Source organism: Squalius cephalus (genome assembly GCF_949319135.1).
Source record: "Squalius cephalus genome assembly, chromosome: 2".
NCBI lineage: Eukaryota > Metazoa > Chordata > Actinopteri > Cypriniformes > Leuciscidae > Squalius > Squalius cephalus.
Genome location: NC_137123.1, coordinates 34,144,601 through 34,161,612, shown reverse-complemented (window position 1 = coordinate 34,161,612; position 17,012 = coordinate 34,144,601). Strand labels below are relative to the sequence as shown.

General features: G+C 36.7%; 1 protein-coding gene across 2 annotated transcripts in view; it reads left to right on the top strand.

Annotated features, from left to right (window-relative positions):
• The first annotated feature begins 1,687 nt into the window (after nt 1–1,687).
• vps8 (VPS8 subunit of CORVET complex) overlaps nt 1,688–17,012 on the top strand; it is a 183,869-nt gene continuing 168,544 nt past the window's right edge. Inside the window, exons 1-10 of one of the 2 annotated variants that reach the window (XM_079851756.1) lie at nt 1,688–1,866; nt 2,157–2,225; nt 3,194–3,326; nt 3,454–3,548; nt 7,732–7,764; nt 7,848–7,902; nt 13,706–13,830; nt 13,956–14,042; nt 14,130–14,197; nt 15,248–15,401. In XM_079851756.1, the coding sequence (XP_079707882.1) occupies nt 1,795–1,866; nt 2,157–2,225; nt 3,194–3,326; nt 3,454–3,548; nt 7,732–7,764; nt 7,848–7,902; nt 13,706–13,830; nt 13,956–14,042; nt 14,130–14,197; nt 15,248–15,401 (891 nt within the window). In that variant the 5' untranslated portion in view covers nt 1,688–1,794. Of the gene's footprint in view, nt 1,867–2,156; nt 2,226–3,193; nt 3,327–3,453; nt 3,549–7,731; nt 7,765–7,847; nt 7,903–8,147; nt 8,192–13,705; nt 13,831–13,955; nt 14,043–14,129; nt 14,198–15,247; nt 15,402–17,012 lie in introns of those variants that run through there. The other variant, XM_079851757.1, reaches the window with a different exon arrangement.

Genomic DNA, 17,012 nt, shown 5'->3' with positions numbered 1-17,012 from the left:
ATGGATTTAAAGTCAAATTTTGGTTTTCACTTAGCAGGTTTGGTTGCAGTTCATTTGAATAAATAAACCAATACTGCAATACAGTAGCCTATTCAATTGCATAAACAGAAATTTGGTCTTATGGTGTTCTTGGACCAGTCTGTATGGTCTTTTCGTTGTGAAAAGTAGTCTATTTTGAGATGCTGGTTCTAAATGAGGGTGACCCTGAACCAGAGCCAGAAACACCACCCCGTCTCTGTATTCCTCTCCAGATCTTCCTTCAGCCAAACAGAGAGCGGTGTGCGATCATCCATCTCTGGCTAGCAGTCAAATACTTCTCCTGGAACCACGAGAACTGAAATATATCTCTAAATGAGAGAAAGTGGTATCTCACTAACTCTACTACTCCAGACAACAAATGCACTCTGCTGATTGTTTAGCATTAATCATAAACAGTAACTGGCTGTACTTTTGGAATTTTATTGTCGCACCTCTTCTGCATATCAGAGAGAACTGAATGGAACAGTATGTGAGGTCTGTCATTACATAGCGCAACAGAACCAGTGTCCTTTTTTTTAGAGCAATGAAATGACGAGGTTGACATTTGCCTGCTGTCTCTGGTGTATCTCTGCCAGCAGATGAAAAGAGGAAAAGGTCTCTCATTAACAAAGGATGGGTTAGTGTACCATATCTATCTCATGCATTATACACTATGGTATAATTACTCTACAGTTTCATAAGCAGTTTTTCAATAGAACTGTCACTCCAATTCAGACCGATGTGACAGTAAATCTAATCTGAATTTATCAATAATAACCATTATTTAAATGGAGTGCACTGTGTGAAAAAGAAGTGTGAAAGCATTACCATGGCCTGTTGTGAGGAATAGTTGTTGGGCTATAATGAAATTGTATGGAGTTATGTGTAAACGGGAATGAGACCTAATTATACACTATATGCTATATGCATTTTTTTAATTGTCACAAAAGACAATACAAACTATTACACAGTGTCACACGTTTCCAAATTGGGCAAACATTTTTTAAGAAATTATGTGTAAAGTAATATCAACAAATTGAATAATTTTAGAAATACTTATATTTCTTATTTTAGAAATGCCTATAATCATAAACGCATGGGGGCAGCAAACCTCTGCAATGAGACGACTGGTCAAATATAGCTTGCAAATATATTATCCAGTGGAGAAGCTAACATTGTAATAATTAATACGAACTATTTGTTTTAAAGCAGTCTGTGTGGTTTATAGTGAGTCTAGTCATGATATGTAGGCTAATTGTAAATAAATAACTTCTTACTAAGTCAAAAATATGAATTAATTTGAATTGTCATTATTATTATTATTGCTATTTGGCAGGGTCCGAACATAATGCAACTTTTAATGTCCATGTTGTTTTGTTTCACTATAAAAACCATTTTACCATTTTACTATTTTTTTTACAGTCGATGTGTAAAACTGAAGTGAAATTGGGGCTGAACAAAGAAGTGAAAAGAAAAGTAAAAATAAATAAATAAATAAATAAACTAAACGCAAAACAAAACATAAAAATGCATACAAAATAATAATATAACAATAATTATAGACACTGATATTGTACGATTTAAATTAAAAGGAACATTGTATTGTAAATTACAAATATTTCTAAACAGGAAGTGGAATGGTTACGTATGCCGTTAAGTCCCACCTCTTCCGACACTTTCAAGGATGTAGACTGCTGGTGCAGAGCATTATGACTACAACTGATAAACATATCATATAAATTATATTACACCCGACAGCTGATCTAAGACTGTACAATGGCTGAATCTCCAGACAGTCGCAGTCTTGTTTCTGCGTCCTCACAGCTCAATTTAATGGAAATAGAGGCGGTAAGACTGAGCTGCTTCAGTGTTTGTCTGTATGGTTGTGTTTCATTTGGTTAATTATTATAACAAGCTTCGCGTTGTCCTGCGTTTAATGTGTTTTTGTTTTTCTTCGTGATTTGTGTCATATGTTTTTGTAAATGTTAATGTTGTTTTCAAATGTTAAGCTGCTATCATGTACAGTATGTGTGGGAAGAAGCCTAAAGTATTCACAGTCATTGCAGGCATCTTGCTACTTTGAGACATGTATGTATTACTATTAAGTAGATTAATATTAAGCATTATTTACCTCTTAGATTGATGATAAAGAGTTTGACATCCCTCAAGTGGACACTCCTCCGACCCTGGAGAGCATTCTGAATGAGGTCAGTATGTCAGGTTATCTTTTACCTTTATAGTCACCCTACAGCCGTAGCACCCTTTTAGATATGCGGATATGCCAGTCAAATTTTGGGCAGCACACCTACTCACTCTTTAACATGAGTATTTTACACACTTCAGATTTAATGGAAATGCGAATTATGGGCCAGGGTGATCAAAATGTTATCCACTAATATTGTCCATTAAAATTATAATTAAAATGGTTCATAAAGAAGTTGATACCGTAGACACAATTAATATACTTCCGTTGGAAAGTTTGGGGCTGGTAAGATTTTTCTAATGGTTTTGAAGGAGTTCTCTAAAGCTCACCCCTGCTGCATTTATTTGATTAATAATACAATAACAACAGTAATGTTGTGAAATATTATTACAGTTTTAAATAACTGCTTGTTTTCTATTTTAATATATTTTAAAATGTAATGTATTCCTTGGATGTTGCATTTTCATCAGCCTTTAACTCCAGTCTTCAGTGTCACATTAGCCTACAGAAATCATTCTAGTACATGCTGATTTGATGCGAGACATCTTATTACTATAAATGCTGAAAACGGTCTGTTGTGCTGCTTAATATTATTGTGGAAACTGTGATACTTTAACAAACAGCATTTATTTGAAATCTAAATATTTTGTAACATTGTAAATGTCTATATTGTTTTATTCGATTTATTTAATTTTAATTTAATTTAAAGCATCTTTCCTGTCCCCAAACTTTTTAATGGCAATATATTAACCTAACTGCAAGAATAAGCATTTAGGCCATGATCATCAACTATATCCATCCAAACTTTTCACTGGTAAAGTGGGTATGCTTTTTTTCTCATTATATCTGTATTTCACAAACCAAAACAAAACCATTTGGTTTAATAGTAAGATTTATAGTCTTTGTTTTGTATTAGTGTTTTTGTTTTAACATGCTTAAAATTTCAATTGTCAAAACTTTTTCTTTTTTTAGCCTGAAGATGAAGACGAGCCATTTATTCTAGAGGATACGTGTCTTTTGAACACAGAGAACATTGATGCCCACTCCTGTGAGACCTCTTCTCTGGCCAGCTCTGACAGTGGAGACCGCACACACTTAAAAAGGAACGGACACTTTCTTTACCTGGCAACACATTGACAGCACATGCTCTATATTGATGTTGTGATGCATGTTTGTGATTGAATATAGTATTTTTCCTTTTAGTAATTAGTCTGTGTTTGTTCATTTCAGGAGGAGGAAAGCAGTGGAAACTAACACTACAGTACATGGATCTGTTCTTAGACGCAGTGTGCTGAAAGGCATCTCAGCCCAGATAGTATCTGCTGCGGTAAGAGTAATAAAACTTCATCCACTGCTTATACACTGATGAGCAAAACACTATGACCAGTCACAGCCAGGTGAAGCAAATACCTTTTATCATCTCCTAACAAAGCCACAAATTAGGGTCTGAGTAGTTTAGATGGTAAAGAAACAATCAGTTCTCCTAATCAACGTGTTGGATGCAGGAGAAATGGGAAGGAATAAAGATCTGAGCAACTTTGACAAGGGTCAAAATGTTATGGCAGGGCGACTGGGTCAGACAATCTTTGAAACGAGAAAGGCTTGTGGGATGCTCTTGGTCAGCAGTGCGCTGTTTACCTATGGAAGTGATGTTCCACCAGGATGCACTGCATGTGGAAGATGACAAGCCGTTGGTGGGAATGTGATGTTCTGGGCAATGTTCTGCTGGGAAACACTGGGTCCAGCCATTTATGTGGACATGCATTTGACATGCCACCTACCTAAACATTGGTTCAAACCAGGAACACCCCTTCATGACAATGGTGTTTCCCTGGTGGAAGTGGCCTCTTTTAGCAGGATAATGCACCCTGCCACACTGCACACATTGTTCAGGAATAGTTTGAGGAACATGATGAAGAGTTCAAGGTGTTGCCCTGGCCTCCACATCTGTGGGATGTGCTGGACCAACAAGTTTGATCCACGGTGGCTCCACCTCGCAACCTACAGGACTCGAAGGATCTGCTGCTAAGGTCTTGATGCCAGATACCACAGGACACCTTCAGAGGTCTTGTAGAGTCCATGCCTCAGCAGATCGGCGCAGTTTTGGCAGCACACAGAGGAACAACAGCATATTAGGCAGGTGGTCATGATGTTTTGGCTCATTGGTGTATGCTATGCAATACTATACTATACTATACTATACTATACTATACTATACTATACTATACTATACTATATATGCTGTGCGTAAATACAGTACGTTGTATGTATGATAACAATATATATTTAATAAATGAATACTATATATATATATATATATATATATATATATATATATATATATATATATATATTAGGGCTGTCAAACGATTAATCGCATCCAAAATAAAAGTTTGTGTTTACATAATATATGTGTGTGTATGGAGTATAATTATTTTCTATATATAAATACACACACATGCATATATATTTAAGAAAAATGTGTTATTTATATATAAAATATTTATATATAATATTAATTATATATAATATAAATATATATAAACAGTATATACATGCAAATATTTCTTAAATATATACATGCATGTGTGTGTATTTATATATAGAAAATAATTATACACCGTACACACACATATATTATGTAAACACAAACTTTTATTTTGGATGCGATTAATCGTTTGACAGCCCTACTATATATATATATATATATATATATATATATATATATATACACACAGTCATGCTCAGAATTAATCATACCCAGGGTAAATATGGTCAAAAATGGCTGTAAAAGAATAAATCTGCATCGTTTATCCTTTTGATCTTTTATTAAAAAAATTGGTAAAATTCTAACCTTTCATTGAAGTAAAAGAATTGGAAGTGGGGGGGAAATCACATTATGAAATAAATGTTTTTCTCTAAAACACGTTGGCCACAATTATTCATACCCCTAGAATTTTTTATGAATAAAATATCTCTGAAGTATATTCCCATTAATATTTACCTTTTTTAGCACACCAGGATGACTAGGAACATGAAACTGTCCAGCTATGACTTCTTGTTTCACAGGAGTTTAAATATGAGGAAGCACAAAGGCCAAATTCCCTGAATAATCCATCACAATGAGTAAAACCACAGAATATAGTTCTGATGTGCAGCAAAAGGTTGTTTTAAATAGAAAGTGGCTGTAAGGAAATAGCTAAAGAATTGAAAATCCCCATTTTGACCATCAGGGCAATAATTAAGAAGTTATAATCAACTAAAGATGTTACGAATCTGCCAGGAAGAGGACGTGTGTCTATATTGTCTTAATGCACGGTGAGGATGAAAGTTTGAGTGGCCAAAGACTCTCCAATAATCACAGATGGAGAATTGCAGAGATTAGTTGAGTCTTGGGGTCAGAAAGCCTATTAAAAAATGTTGTTTGGGAGGTTTTCAAGAAAAATGCTCCTCGCTCATCCAAAAACAAACTCCAGCATATTCAGTTGTCAGACACGACTGGAACTTCAAGCGGCACAGGGTTCTGTGGTCAGATGAAACTAAAAAAAGAGCTTTTTGGCAGCAAACACACTAGATGGGTTTGGTGCACACAAGGATAAAAAGTACTCCATGTGTACAATTTAATATACCATTTGATCTTTAATGTTGTGGGCATATTTTTCTGCTGGAGGTCCTGGACTTCTTATTCAGATACATGGCATCGTGGATTCTATCAAATATCAACAGATAAAAAATCAAAACCTGACGGCCTCTGCTAGAAATCTTATAATGGGCCGTGGTTGGATCTTCCATCAGGACAACGATCCAAAACAAACATCAAAATCAACACAAAAATGTGTTAATGAGCACAAAAAGAAGCTTCTGCCATGACCGTCCCAGTCCCCTGACCTGATGAGTGGAGTGAACTGAAGAGAAGAAGCACAAACATGGATCTGGGAATCTGAAGGATCTGGAGAGATTCTGTATGGAGGTATGGTCTCTGATCTCTGGTCAGGTGTTCTCCAAACTCATCAGCCATTATAGGAGAAGACTCAGAGCAGTTATCTTGGCATAAGGAGATTGCAAAAAGGTATTTAATAAAAGGGTATAAATAATTATGGCCAATGTGTTTTGGAGAAAAACATTTATTTTATAATGTGATTTCCCCCCCACTTTCAATTCTTTTACTTCAATGAAAGGTTAGGATATTGCCAATTTTTTGAATGAAAGATCAAAAGGATAAACGATGCAGATTTATTTTTTAGAGCCATTTTTGATCATATTTACCAGGGGTATGATTAATTCTGAGCACGACTGTATGTATATATATGTGTGTGAGTGTGCATATATACAGGTGCTGGTCATATAATTAGAATATCATCAAAAAGTTGATTTATTTCAGTAATTCTGTTAAAAAAGTGAAACTTGTATATTATATAGACTCATTACATGCAAAGTGAGATATCTCAAGCCTTTATTTGTTATAATTTTGATGATTATGGCTTACAGCTTGTGAAAACCACAAAATCAAAATCTCAGAAAATTAGAATATTACATGAAATCACACAGTAATTACACAGTAATCCCATGGTCATTGAACCAGGTTTTGGTTCTTTTGGCAGTGTGGGCAGGTGCAAATCCTGCTGGAAAATGAAGGAAGCATGAAGTGCTCTGAAAATGTCCTGGTAGACAGCTGCGTTGACTCTGGATTTAATAAAGCACAGTGGACCAAAGTCCTCTTTTCTGATGAGAGCAATTTTTGCATCTCATTTGGAAACCAAGGTCCCAGAGTCTGGAGGAAGAATGGAGAGGCACACAATCCAAGATGCTTGAAGTCCAGTGTGAAGTTTCCACAGTCTGTGTTGGTTTGGGGAGCCATGTCATCGGCTGGTGTTGGTCCACTGTGCTGTCCACTCAACGCAGCCGTCTACCAGGACATTTCCAGAGCACTTCATGCTTCCTTCAGCAGACAAGCTTTATGGAAATGCTTCCTTCTTTTTCCAGCAGGATTTGCACCTGCCCACACTGCCAAAAGAACCAAAACCTGGTTCAATGACCATGGTATCACTGTGTAATTACTGTGTGATTTCATGTAATATTCTAATTTTCTGGGATTTTGATTTTGTGGGTTTCATAAGCTGTAAGCCATAATCATCAAAATTATAACAAATAAAGGCTTAAAATATCTCACTTTGCATGTAATGAGTCTATATAATATACAAGTTTCACTTTTTGAATGGAATAACTGAAATAAATCAACTTTTTGATGATATTCTAATTATATGACCAGCACCTGTGTATATATATATATATATATAAAAATTATTATTATTTTTTTTTATTCCATTGCATACCTTAGTTCAAAGTCAGGCATTGTCAATTCATTTCTGAATAGTGCACAATCCTTTTTTAAAAATATAATTTAGAGCTGTAAACCAGAGGCTCTTTCAAAAGAAATTTCCTCTATGCCTGTGAAATTGTTTCTCTCCTAACTCTAATTCTGTGCTTTTACTCTTTCCAACTCTCTTTAGGATAAAGTTGATGCTGGCTTGCCAACTGCAATAGTGAGTATTTGACTTACTTGTGTTTTCTAATTTTTTTTTTCATTTTTTTTTCCTTCATGTCTGAAATGCTTTTGTGTTTGCAGACTGTTTCAAATGTGATTGCTGTAGGGACATCACATGGTCTGGCCTTAGTATTTGGTAAGCACATCATTCATTTCTGTCCTGTTGTGTTAAAGTTGATAAAGGACACTACAGTGGAATTTATGTAAAGTCCCCCTGTAGTCAAAAATTTTATCCCTTAAAGCTCATCTTTGATCACCAAAATTACATATTTAAATGTTTTTTTCCTGTGAAAAAAATCCTTCATGCCTTAAAATAGCTTGAATGCAACTTCATTAAGTATACACGGAACTATGAATATATGCAAATTAGCCCCGCCTCCACTCTCTCACGCCAGCTCACAGATTCACTCGGCCAACTTACTGAGGTAAATGCTGCAGAATGGTCTTTACAATGTAAAATGCTCTTTACAATGTTAGACACATAACGGTAATTAATATGATTAGCCTTTTGCTTGACTACGTTATCAAACAGCTAATAATGTGTTGCTCATGTTACACAAACTATGTTCCCATTCGCCATCTTAGACTGCCTTCTAACAATCATCAGAAACGCTTTGAACAACTCAGAACGTCAGTGGAGAAAGGCATATAGTTCATTATAACATTGTAATATACATCATACACCTGCTATATTGCTAATTCTACCTGTTTTTTTATATCAACAAAAAATAACCTGGCATCTCTCGAGACTCCCCTGCTAGTTCGCTGTTAATGAAATGCTAAAGCCTGCCGGCACGTTGACGTGATTAGTTACAAGGTAGTTTATGACGTAAGAAACACCGCGATTTTGAGACTCTTTTTTTCACTGCAGTTTTAAGAAGAAAATACTTGCCAATGGTGTTGACTTATGAATTTGCACATGGTTTGTCTTAAAGCATATAAAAAACACCACATAGACATACAGACAACATTAAAAACTTGATTTTCACCACAGGGGATATTTTTAATCTATTAATCTTTTGCACTTTATCACAGTGCTTTATCACTGTGCTTATCACTGATTCTTAATATCAAAATGCAGTTTTAGAACTCTTTAAATGTACTACTATAATAGTATGTGTTTTGAGTGTTTTAAACTTACTATCTCACTGCCTTGGCTTGTCTGGGGTGGATTTTTCAGGAAAAGGTAATGTATTAATATTGTATTTTTTTTTTTATATCACAATTAGATTTTTTTTTACATTCCATCATGTTTAGCATTGCAATACAGTAATGGCCGTTTCACACCGGATGCTTGAGCTGAAGCAGCACAAAAAGCTGCATGTGTCTGTTGTGCTTTCATACTGGGCGTTTCTTGTGCACCACTGAGCCGCAGATTAATGTGTAGTCATCTGATCATCGTCAGCCTGTCACTCTTTTTTAAGATCACCACCATACTCTTGTGTGATGCGATTATGTCCCTCCTCCACACACACACACACACACACACACACACACACACACACACACACACACCATATGTGATGTTAAGCCATATACTGTAGCATTCTGTGTAGTGTAGTTTATACAGTATGGTAAAAATTAGTCTTCAACGTAACATATACTTCTAGTTTAAATAATTTAAATGATGATACAATATAGTTTTATTATTAATTTTAAATTTGATTATTTTTACATTTTTCATTTAATTTACAAAAATAGTTACTGTTTCTGTAAGTGTGAAAACAGTATGGATTAAAATAACTAAAATAATGCAATTAAAAGAACTACATTTCAGGAGTCCATAAGTTTTAAAGGGGTCAATCAAATTTGCCATTAAAACATCCTGCAAGTTTCATAGATTAAAACGTTGTCCTCATTATAAACAAAGCATTTATTTAATCAAGCTCCAAAAATGTCTCATTTTGATATTACGGGATCTAAAACATCACACGGGCAAATGCATTGCAAATGATCCTTGATTAAGAATTTTCTACAAAATAACACATTTTAGATCTTGACATACCTACAAAATGTTATTGTTTTACATTACGTGACCAGGTATAGAAATCACACATAAAATAAGGCTAGTAAAATGTTATTTTAAAGTGTTTTTTTATTTATTTATTTTTTTAAATATTATTTTAAGTTATCTTAAGGCCTGGGAAGTTTGCTGAGGCCCCCTAGTGGACCCAGGACCCTTGGTTGAGAACCACTGCAGTAGACATACGCTGATCTGCCACAACATTAAAACCACCTGCCAAAACAGCTCTGATATATCAAGACATGGACTCAACAAGACCTCTGAAGGTGTCCTGTGGTATCTGGCACCAAGACAGAAGTAGCAGATCCATTAAGTCCTGCAAGTTGGGAGGTGGAGCCTCCATGGATCGGATTGCTCCATGGTCCAGTTCTGACTCTCATGTGCTCATTGTAGGCACTTTGATGGTGGACAGGGGTCATCATGGACACTGACCAGTCTGCGGCTACGCAGCTTCATACGCAGCAAACTGTGAAGCACTATGTGTTTTGACACGTTTCTATCATGGGCAGCATTAACTCTTCCAGCAATTTGAGCTACCGTAGCTCTCCTGTGTGATTGGACCAGACAGGCTTGCCTTCGTTTCCCACATGCATCAATGAGCCTTGGGCACAATGACCCTGACGCTGGTTTACCAGTTGTCCTTCCTTGCACCACTTTTGGTTGGTACTAACCACTGCATACCAGGAACAACCCAAAAGACAAGCCATTTGGTGATGCTCTGACCCAGTCATCAAGTCATCACTATTTGGTCCTTCAAAATCAGTCACACAGATCTTTTCACTTGCCCATTTTTCCTCCTTCCAACACATTCAATTCAAGAAGTGATTGCCTAATATATCCCAAACCTTGACAGGTGCCATTGTAACAATATAATTGTAACAAGGTTTAAAGGCTCAGGGAAGGAGGAGGCGGGAACCGGCAAATGATCAACGTAACTTTAATCATAAAATAAACAAACAACAAACCGAACGTAAAGCGGAAGCCTCTCACAGGCGACTGCCACTTAAATTAAAACAAAACACCAACATAAAATCCAGGCCTGGTCCTTTCTCGTCTAGCCCTGTCGTCACTCCTCCTTTTATCTTTCCGGAGCACCTCCGTTGGCTCATTAGCACTCGCGCCACTGGCCTCGCTCCATTTCCACAGCTCTCGGCCCCGCCCTGCTTGCCACATACCCCCATTACCCCTCGCAGTGGGGTGACTGAAGACTGAACAGGTAAGGACAGACAAGGCGAGACAAAAGGAGACTGAAGGATGAGGAGAGACAGAGACAAGCCAATGTATCAAACTGCCAAAATCACGTGATTTCCGTAAACAAGTCTTCGTTACGTCATAAGTGTCTAAATTTCAATTGTTCACCGCTGGGCAGCGATTATCTCTGTGAACCCATGAATCGTGTATTTACTGAGATCATTGATGAAGTGTCTATGGATTTTACTTGATCTCTGATCAGTTTTATACATTTATTGACGTTTTAATTAGACATTACTTTAATTAAAAGGAATAATAGTAGTAACTAGTCTCTTATTGGCCTGTTTAGGTGAGCCATCCATGGAACAAACAAAACAAGCCCTGAAAATGTATAAAAGGACACATATTATACAGACACTTGATCTGACCAGCAGGGGTCACCAGCGTGTGCCACTTCGAACCCTTCGAAAGAGTGAATGATTTTGCGAAGCAATTGGTTCAATTAATTCAAAGCTTTGTAAAGCTTAATTTTTACTATCACTAACTTTCAACTCACAAGCTGCTTGAGACTGAGAGGCGGCTTGTGCGCTCCACTTATATAGATCATTGGTGTGCACGCTTTTGGTGTGAGTGCGAAACCTGTGGGAATTAGTTAAAGGAGTCATAACCTGCAATTTTCACTTTTCCACGAGAATCAATGCATGTTATGATTGCCTAACGATTATACACTGGCCGGGAAGCCGATATTTAAAAGTGAAGCGTTTGTTTACCTCAGGGTAAATAAACCAGCGCGTGCACGCGCACTCAAATACGAGATTTTGATTTCAGCCCCGTCTTGACGTCATGACGGGGCAGGATATACCATATATGGACACCGCAAACCTATGCCGCGGGAAGCCCGCCCCTCTCCCCCTCATATTCAGTTCAGTCGAGAAAGATGGAGAAACGAGTACACACCTGAGTTGCTCTGTGGTTGACTGCCACAAACAACATGTAAATGTGTTTTCTCTACCAAAAATGGACCAAACTATCAGGGACCAGTGGATGAAATTCATTTTTAATGACGCTGTCCCAACAACCCTTTCAACTGGCTTATCGTTAGGAGTCTGCGCTAAACATTTCACACAGGAATCATACACAAATTTGGGGCAATATCAGGCGAAGTTGGCCTCGAAGCTCTGTTTGGAAAAAGGTGCAATTCCAACCATCAGAGACTTGCCTGAAATTGAAACGGTAAGACTGAGTTTTTATTGCTCTACTGTGTGTAACAAACAGCAGCTAACTGCTAATGCGGCTAATGTATGCTAGCGGGAGTATTAGCTTCGAGGTAAACATGGGGAATGGCTGCTAACGTTACTTTGCAAACAACAAATGACTGAGATCATCATGAATTCGGCTATTGTATATTGCCGGTCGCGGCCAGGGGTGCGTTTCCCGAAAGCATCGTTGGCCAACTATGGTCGCAAGTTCATCGCAATGTCCATTGAACTCTATTGGTAACGACGGAACTTGCGACTATAGTTGGCCAACGATGCTTTCGGGAAACGCACCCCTGGTCGGGTTCATTCATAACTTGCGCCATGATGTCATTTTGGAATGATATGCTAAAGCGTTACCTGCGTTGTCAACCCCCCTCCTTCCTGCCACCAATCAACGCGCCCCTCATTTGCATTATTAAAATGACCTTCCACGACAGCCAAAATATCGCATCAGATCTCGCGAGACAATAATGCCTTCAGAAATAAGGGTCTGAGGAGCTCTGTGTTTATTTTTTTTCCACTTTTCTTTTTTAGAAGGGCCTGAAAGACTATAATACAGCAGTAGGTATCCAAGGTAATACTAGGTTATGACTCCTTTAAATTATGCACAATACAAGCCCTTATTAATCGGAGCGAATGAGACGTGAGAGTGAGTCACTTCGCCATCTTAGAGAAGAGAGTGAGAACACACAGCTATTGTTAATGTCTGTGCCGCTTGTAACAAAACGGACCGGATCGGAATCAGAAAGACGTGAGACTGACTGGCCGGTTACCGTTCCGGGCCGATTGTGGAAAATTGGCTGCTTCTGATCCCTGGCCAATCGGTGCATCTCTAAACAAAACAAAAGTAAAGCGACAGCCCCTCATGGATGACTGCAGCTTAAATTATAAACAAAACAACAACATAAAGTCCAGGCCTGGTCCTCTCTCATCTTGCACTGTCGTCACTTTACATTTATACTTCTGGAGCTCCTCCGTGGGACTCGAGCTTGTGCTCCATTTCCACGGCTCTTCGCGCTGTCCGTCTTGCCACAATAATCAGTGTTATTCACTTCACCTGTCAGTGGTCTTAATGTTGTGGCTGATCCTTGTATATGTTTTTATAGTGAAGTTGCTTATTGGCCAGGAACAGTGCACTGTCACTTTAATTCAACATGTAAAGCACAGCAAAAATTCTTGTGCACTTTGTGCAGTGTGAATGCTCTAACCTGTTAACATGGGCACCAAAAAATACATGCTGCTTGCATGTCTAGTGTGAAATGACATAAGAGCATGTTAAACCAGCTAAAGCGTCTTTTTTGTAGTAGAATAATATGGTTTGAGAAGTTTGCCATGGCTGTTTGCACGCTTTTTGTTTGTTTGTGTTTTGCTTGTGGCTGCGTTTGCAAGTATTATTACAAAATTACTACTTGCGTAAATTCTTTGCTTGGACTTTCCTTTTCCTAATTTGTAAATTATGATTTCAGATCAGAACCAGGCTCTGCGTCTCTGCCTGGGCACCACAGCGACAGGAGCGGAGTACGGTGCGGTGTCAGCTCTCAGTATTAATCACGACTGCACACGACTTCTGTGTGGTTTTGCCAAAGGACAGGTGAGCGTCAACAAACCCTTAAACTGACAAACAATCTCGATTGCGAATAACTTTCATAATGATCTGGTCAGATAAAATGTTTATGTACATATTTAATGAGAAGTGTCCATTTATTTCTAATGCAGATCACCATGTGGGATCTGGCCAATGGGAAGCTGCTCCGCACTATCACAGACGCCCATCCACCCGGCACTGCCATACTACATGTGAAGGTTCTGCACAGCACTTATGTATGTACTTCACACACTTTGTTGTTCATTGACATTGAATAAAGTACTTTTCTCTCTCTCTTTCTGCAGTTCACTGACCACCCGGCACTAGCTATATGTAATGACAGTGGTGGATCAGTGTTTGAGCTGTCATTCAGGTGAGATGTGCTTTATAAAACTCAAGATATGATTGAATTGAAGTACATTGATTCGGTTTATATTACATGTAATAACTTGAATCTAATTTGATAAACACAAGTGGCATTGCAACATTGTAGTACAGATAACTGTTGGGCAGGGGGCAGTAGAGCTTCATCCACTGTCTGTCTGACAATGACCCATAGGTCGATACTAAACTAACACTAAAAACCTAAAACAACATTTTCATCACTTGACTTCATGGTGTTCCATGGCACATCTAATGTTTTGGAAATACTTTTGTACCCTTCTCCTGATCCACAGAGAGATCCCAACTCATACTTTGTAAGCTCTTTGCAAGCCAGGCTTTCGCAATAAAATACAGCCAAGAAAATACTAAGAATGTCCTACAGAAGCATCTGAAATTTATTCAGCACTAATCAGAATCACTTTGATGACTGGAGGATTATAATTACTTTTCATTAAGAGTTTGAATGTGATTGGTTAATGCCAAACAGAATACCATGCCTCATTTAAAAGGGTTTTCACATTTAAATTTTTTTTTTTTTTTTTACCGTAAAAGTTTCTATTTGTTTGTTACATGAAGTTTGTTGTTTCAATATTACATTAAAAATAGAAAAATATATTTTCTTTTTTTTTAAAGCTGCAATTTTATTTCATTTTTATATTTTATTATAAGCACTAACTGAAATTGTTAGTATTATATTTCTAATTTATTTTCTTTTCATTTTTTATTGCTTTCCCTGCCAATGACTTAGAATAGAGCTCTGTCACACCCCTCGACTTAATCATTCAAAGTCCAATAGATGCCAACAGAAATCGAATTATCTGAATCCATATCAAATGATGAATGCTGTTATCTCTGTTGTCTTTCATGCCTTATTGGAGAAGGAAATTTTCCTTCATTCTCCACCCACAGAATGCCTTTGTTTAGTGAAAAGAAAAACATCTTTATAACCTGTCAAGGCATCTTATCATTCACTGCTATAATGCTGGCACTCTATTATCAGTGGTTCATAATCTCTTTCTCTCTCTCTCTCTTTCTCTAGGAGGGTAATGGGAATGAGGACGTGTGAATCCAGGTGTTTATTCAGTGGTTCTAAAGGTGAGGTTTGCTGTGTTGAGCCTCTACATGCTGGACCTGAACTGAAAGATCATCCCATTACCCAGTACTCCCTTCTGGCCATGGCATCACTCACTAAGGTATGCTCATACAGTACTGTCTACTCACTAGGTTTGTCACAATACCTTCATTTGTGTCTCACAGTACTATATCAGCAAAATGTATAACGATGTTAAGTATTATTGCGATATCTCAATTATTGTGTGGATGTGTCGTTATGACTTCTATTTCAGAATTTTCTGAAATGATTTCAACTGCTGATTTCAAGAACTCTTTAGATTTAAAAAAAAAATCCCCAATACTGACCATAGTATTGTATCTTTCATTTAAATGTGGTATTATAATAATACAATGGCAGCTGTGGTTTCTACAAAGCAAATTACTGTATTTGGTAGAGCTGCACGATTCCAGATAAAATGAGAATCCCTTTTTTTTTTTTTTTAAGTAGAGATCACGACTCTCCCACGATCGTGAATGAGCAACTAAACAATAACATTTAATTTACCAGAGGTTCTGACAAAACATGAATGTCTGCAATCTATTTAAATATATTTCATTAATGTGATTTAATTAAAACAATCGTTTTGAATGAATGATTCAACGACTCACTCAAAGACTTCACTTGTTTCAATACTAGATTAATCTGAATTTTTGAATGAATCTCTTGAAGAAATGATTCAGTGACATATGAAGTTGTCACTTGTCACCATCTGGTGTAACGATACAATCTTTATTTGAGGCACCAAGTTACTTTTAAAATGTGGTTTACTCTATTCACTACCGTATACATCATCGGTGTTTATATCTGAACTATAACCTGTAATAATTTGAATTATTTTAACACAGAAATGATGGTACTGTGTGGCTGAAAAGACTGATTGTGAAGTTTTATACATGACAGCTGCTCTCTCTGGGTCGTGATCATACTTGTCAAAGGCTTAATAGACATAGCCGAATCATTGTCATTCAGGAATAAGATGGTGTGTGTGGCTGAATCAAGATTACGATCTTTTAATGATTAATTGAGCAGTTCTAGTATTTGGTATAAAAAATAGTAGACTAAACAATAGGGCTGGGATGATACAACTATCTCCCAATTTGATACTATCACGATACTTGGGTTCCGATATGTGTATTGCGATTTGTTTTTGTTTTATATATATATATATATATATATATATATATATATATATATATATATATATATATATATATATATATATATATATATATATATACATACAAATTTTTTTTTTTTTAAATAAATAAAAAACATTAAGAATTGCGATTCTACAAGTATTGCAATTCGGTATTGCAATTTTTTTTACACTAGACCATCGGGAAAAGTTAAATCATACACTTATACAGACTGTACATGATGTATAAGATGAGTCATATTTACAAAAACAAATCATCACATCTTTCTGACTTTTATTTCAGAAGCATCATTCAATACTACATTCTCTTGAATCAATGCTTAAATAACAAATACATTTTTTTAGTGGAAAATACACACTTAGTGGCGTTATTTTAAGCACCAAGTTTCTATCAAAAGCTGATTTTGATCGCTAACGTAGACATCAGTGTTCATATTTGAACTTTAAACTTTTATCCAAGTACTTCTATGATAATTTTAACTATTGCATCACAGAAATAATTATACTACGAGGTTAAAAAAACTGGTTGTGAAA